At 34.1% G+C, this 6,000-nt stretch overlaps 1 protein-coding gene across 1 annotated transcript in view; it reads right to left on the reverse strand.

Annotated features, from left to right (window-relative positions):
- The window catches only part of Top3alpha (topoisomerase 3-alpha), a 39,901-nt gene extending 34,320 nt beyond the window's left edge, over positions 1-5,581 (reverse strand). Inside the window, exons 1-5 of the mRNA XM_071599177.1 lie at positions 5,387-5,581; positions 5,096-5,305; positions 4,844-4,977; positions 4,232-4,350; positions 3,451-3,621 (exon numbers count right to left, since the gene is read on the reverse strand). Coding sequence (XP_071455278.1) covers positions 3,451-3,621; positions 4,232-4,350; positions 4,844-4,977; positions 5,096-5,305; positions 5,387-5,566 — 814 coding nt within the window. The 5' untranslated portion in view covers positions 5,567-5,581. The remainder of the gene's footprint in view (positions 1-3,450; positions 3,622-4,231; positions 4,351-4,843; positions 4,978-5,095; positions 5,306-5,386) is intronic.
- Between the last annotated feature and the right edge of the window lie 419 nt (positions 5,582-6,000).

Genomic DNA, 6,000 nt, shown 5'->3' on the forward strand with positions numbered 1-6,000 from the left:
CTGCTTATTTTCAATGATTTTTTCCTTTCAAACCTTTTAAAGCAATTATTCTCTTCTCATGTGGATATAACACTACTCATAAGAAGATTATATGTATTATGAGCAATGCTCCTCGTAATGCACCATATAAACCTCTCTTCAAATTTGTCAGAACAAACAATACCGCTCACGGGCCCAAAACAATGGGCATACGCAAACTTCCCCATGAAATCAAATATGAAACAACAGTAGCTGTTTTCAAGAAAGAAAAGCTGTTCAATCTATTAAAAAATATTATGTTCTATTCCGTAAATGAATTTCTGGAATTTTAACTACACATCCATTCTGAATTAACCAAATAATAAGTAAATATAGTAGTATATGGGTACATACTTTTCCATACATATGTATACATACAGTATTTTTCTAAAATTTTGAAGTTAATAGCTGATGAGTCCTATAATTGTGTATAGGTAAGCATTACTACTGATTTACTTTGAAATAAAATAATATGTCACTAAGATCAAGCCACTTCTACTATGCTATTCTCACTGATTTAGAAAAGCTCCACAGATAGACCTGACAAACCCCCCACCCCACTGTAAACCAACCAATCACCTTCCCTGACGCTTAATATCCCTCTCCCCCCTCCCCATCAACGCCGATCGCAACCCGACTTTCTTTCCCCTCCTTCTCCCCCTCTCTCACCCACCCCTCCTCTCCCTCACGAATGGTATATAAATGGACTGTGACTTGATTAATTTGTACCTGATGATGACGCTTGAGCGTTGAAACTAGTTGTACGTGAATAAAGCACAGTGGAAAGATACATTGTATTCTTCATTTAATTGACATAGCCACAGACTCAACTCTTTCTTAATCGACTCTTTTCCTAAAACTGGACATCCATACCAATTCAAGCTGAAACTAATCCAGCAGGAAAACCAAGGTTCTCCAGAAGAAAACCTGTATCATTTCTTACACATAGGAAAGGAGTGGTGATCAACAGGTGAGCTTATACATGTCAATCATTTAACTGATAAATTAATACAATTTTGCATTTTAAGAGTTTCAAAACTTCTGTGAAATAACTGATTTAAAATATCACAAAACCCTAAAACCTTGTATACATATTTCAGCAGTGATTCCACGTCTACTTGTGTCTTTTCACATTAGATAACTTTGCTCCAATCTGCACATTGAGAGAAAGTTTTTCACATTTTCAAGCATTGTAATATTAATGTCAAGATTGATTTCATTTCCCCATCCAATTTTTCCACAAACTTTTGGATAATTAAGAAGGAATAAACTAATCACATTTAATTATTAATATTGGTGTAAACTTGTGTCATCAGAATGGCAGAGGTACGTGATTTTCTGATGTCAGTAAAATTTTTTTGTAACAAGGTTGCTACACATACTGGATACATGAATTTCCCTGGCATTTATACACTTTCCAACCGTCAAATATTACAGTGACAACAGCTTTTTAGTGTGGCAATTTCTTATTGTGTATAAAATTAAAAAATTAATGCAATGAACATTATTTGTTCCAGAATCTTTCTGGTAAAATGAAGAACTTTTAAAGCAAAAAATTTTTTCCCATTTGAAGTAATGTAAAAAACATTTATGCATTCCATTCAGAAAAAAAAATTAATGTGTAAGTTGATTCAAAGATAATCCAACCATCTTCATCTTCAATTATGGAATGAACCAACCAGAAATATGGAATCGAGCTGTAGAGATAAAAAATATTGAAATAATAAATTTATTATACATGAAATATTGATGATTTTTCTTTGCCAGAAAACTGTCCAGAGACATTTGTTTTTGCACACACATCAAATTTTTGTGAAAATACAATAAGTCATTGCCATTAAATAAATTTGCAGCAAGCATAGTCACTGTCTTATTAGGGTAATGCTCCTCAAAGCATCATGCAACAGTTTGCCCTTATCTCTACATCATATATAGCCTGCTCTTCTGGAATTCACACTTCTCCGGAAATGTGTTTTCTGAGTTTCCAAATAGTAAACAAACGGTGATTTAATTTTCACATTGCTGCTGAAATTGGCACAAAATAGCAGCAGGAGATGGTCTTTCATTTGGCTGAGAAATGCATTCGCCTCTGCTTTTACATAGGTTCACTTTGGCATTTTTTGTAAAAATTTTCATTTTTTTCTCACAAATGAAAGATGTCAGATGTTATTTTTGAGGGCCTTCCACATTACCTTGAGACGACTATGTCCTTAAATGAATGATTAAGAGCTGGAATTGCCCTCGTGTTCTGGAATTGTTTAATAGCCTGTTCATCAATAAATCATTAAAAATCATCATTGAATTTTTCATGTTCTTATAAAATAGTGCTCCTTAACTGCAAGAACTTAAGGCTTGACACCTGAATCATTTGCCTTTGAAGTCCATTTTCTGTGAATTTGACGGTTTGAGGATCTTTTTTGGGAAAATCCATGAACACTGAATAAATAACTTTATAATACTACCTGTTTTCATGAATAGGCGACTTCACTGTATCTGATGATGTCACCAAGTGTCGAAACCGGTTGTATCATAAATATTTTTTGGGTGAAAAAAAACCAAGTTTATCTATTCTGTGATCCAATTATCTGTATTTCCCGGCCCTGAAGATACACTTTTCTTCTCCAAAATGTGCTTTAAAATCAGCCTGCATCAGTTGGAGGTTTATGGGTATGACTGTCCTTAAGTTTGCGAGTCGATTTGCCAGGAAAAATATTTTTATTAAGTATTTTTTACCAAATCAGGCTTCAAAATTGATTGTCTCCATTACAAATTTCAATGACATTGTATGCATTTACACTTTATTTGGGAATTTTTCAGGAAGTACTGTCAAGGAAATACTAAAGCTCTAAAACTACTGGCTCAAAATAGTGATATTATTGACATTAGCATTCACGACAATCATTTTCTATGCCTGATGCAGGCAAATATACATAATAGCATTTTCCTTGTGAAATGGCTGGAGTTTATATGTCAAAATTATCGTACCCCCAGGCAATAAGATGCAAGCAAATTTTAGGGAACATTTTAAGTAAAAGAAGGTGTATCTCAAGGACTAAGAAATATGACATATTTATCAAAAGGGGAAATAAATTCAAATAAAATCCTAATAAAGTGTCTAATGTGATAAAAAAACTATAAATAAATTTTTCAACAAAAAATGTATAGTTTCCAAGAACACATATCTTGGTTTTCCAATAAATGCAAATGTACAATGGCAGTTAACAACTCATGTGCATCCCCACGATTTCTCAATCCTACTATGACTACCTACTTTCCAGAGTCAATTCTTCATACCCGGTATGTCCACGGAATAGGGAGACCCCGAGCTCACTTGTATCAATTTAACAATGGAAATTAAAGAAAGGACTCAAGAGAACAGTGAAATATAATTAAGCTGAGGAAAGTTAAAATGCAAATTGTGTTCATGCAAACCTTTAATCCTCCAAAAGCTTTCAGAGATGAAGTCTTGAATGGATTTGTATCGCTCAACAACAAATCCTAATGTAGGGAACTGACAGCTTCCATAACTAATCAATGAGTTTTGAAGTGTGAGAGGGAAGACATTTTTCAGGCGGAGAGTTTGGAATCTGGTGAAAGCAGCTCCTGCAAGTTTAAGAATCAAAATACATTTTTTAATTCTCCAAACAAAATTCCTAAACTGTAATATGAGTCATCATAACAGAAAACAGTTTGAGTGAATCAAAGATAATGTAATCATCACAAGAATATTTATTTGTTGTCTCAGGCGTAACTTGATGGAATTTGCATAACATATTGAAATGTTATGCAAATACAGTATTCCATTTTTAGGAAGGAAATGTAAACGGACCAATTAATTAATTCCTCTTAAAGGCATTGCTTCACCCAAAAGCTTTCAGCATTTCATGCAATGATCCACCGTCCAGCCCTCATACATGTGTATATGAGGCTATTACACAATACAGCAGAAGATTTAATCCCCTCAAAAATGAAATTAGACTCCTGCATCATTAAGTGTTCATACCACTACAAGCATGTGCCATTCATAAATTTTGATGAAACAAATTAGATCATTAAGATCTGAACCTGAAGTTAGTTAACATGGTTAAACCATGGTTACGCCATATTAAATATGTACAACTTTTATTTTCATTGCTGATTACCATTCAATCCATTTTTATGCATGAAAAAACCCTTCCCTTTGTTCAATTGCTAGATGATGGACTTAACAAACCTATCCTAAGATCCAGCTCTTGTCTCACATCAACAGCATTACTTATTCTGCGGTCAGGATCACACAAATTATTCATGGCTCGAGTAACTGATGCAGCTGTTATTTCAGAAAATTTTGCCCTGTGGGAACCAAAACTAAGATTAAATTCTAAACCTCTCAAGTTCAATGTGATACGATAATTATATCTTCAATGTGACTTACAAAGCCAAGTTAATAATATTCAAAATTCTAATTTTGGCAACACCAATTCCGAGCTAATATGCTCGTTATGACAGCATTGAGACTTTATTTAATGTTTAACGGGCCAGGGATTTAACTTACAACATCCTTGATTGAATGATGTGACAAAGGAACATAATAGATTGAAAAATTAGTGTATCAAAGATTAAAAGATAACTGAGGATAATGTATAGTGAAGCATATAACAAATATTTTATACAGTAGAAAATTAACTGAATTTATTACATTGAATGACAAAAACTCGGGCCAAAACAAGCATGAGTTATACTTTCTCTAAAATTGGTTCGAGCCTTGAATAGGTATGGAAGAATTCTATTGAACACGAATTCTGAATGATTGAGCGGTTTATAATCGTGTAAATGAAACTCTTACCTGTAAATTTTCAATCTCGGTTTAACTTCTAAACAAACTTGAATAATTTCAAAGCCAATATTTTCGCCCTCTCTATCACAATCAGTCCAAATGACCAACGCTTCACAGCTGCGTGTCTCTCTTTGCAGCGTATCCTGTAATTAATATTAAGCTGTCAATTGGCGACTCAAAGAAAAACTCAAGATTTATAAGTGTAGTGGCAAACGGAACGGGTTTCGCTTACGATGTCTTATTCCACAACACAACTATTACCTTTATTTTCAGGTAGTCTTTGGGGCAGCATTTTATTACAGGGGCTTCGAATAGTGACAGAGGATTACATGAAGACCATTTTCGATAAAGGCCAATGAATTCATAATTTAGAAGATGCCCTGATACTGAAGTCATTACCATAGCACATCTCTGGCCAAAGAGTGAGTATTCAAACTCATATATTTTATTAAATTTAGACAAACCTTCCCTCTAAAAAAACGAAAAAATCACCATTATTATCAGGAATTACTGCTATACCAGCGCTCAATAATTTCAAATACAAAAATTCACCCTTCTGATATTTCCCCTAGACAAAAATCCCGCTATGTTTTTGGCTGCATCATTTTTTTCCGCCACATTCAGCACTTTCATGATACACCTTCCAAACTTAGATACAGAGAAATTTCTTCTTAACGCCCCTTTCAATGGTCCTGAACAAAGAGGCACACAAAAACCCGGGAAAACTAACATGAAATCTAGAACAACACATTTGTACGTAACCCAAAGAAAGCAATTCACAGTTCGAATTGCGATCGTTTGGTGTTATCGCGGTAATTTTTGAATGGATTTACGCACGCGTGGCATTCATTAATGCGTTATTACGTGTATGTTGGCGGTTAATTATGAAACCTTCACGGAAACTTAAGGTAGTGTCTTTGTCTTGAGAATCCTTGGAATGATATTGGAATATCACATTATAAATGTGTGGCATTAAATATTTCCATTTTCTAGTTCCGCCAAAACTCATTCCATGCATGCCCGCCAAGTTGATGTTAAACAAAGCCAGAAATGGCTAGCATAATTCACCATTAGAAGAGCTAAGTCAATGTTAATTACTCTATTCCCATATTATGCGCATATATTTATTCCTATAATATGATAGTTACAGATGTTGTTGAGTGGGA

Source organism: Hetaerina americana, unplaced genomic scaffold, assembly GCF_022747635.1.
Source record: "Hetaerina americana unplaced genomic scaffold, ioHetAmer1.1.p SCAF_108, whole genome shotgun sequence".
NCBI classification, from domain to species: Eukaryota; Metazoa; Arthropoda; class Insecta; order Odonata; family Calopterygidae; genus Hetaerina; species Hetaerina americana.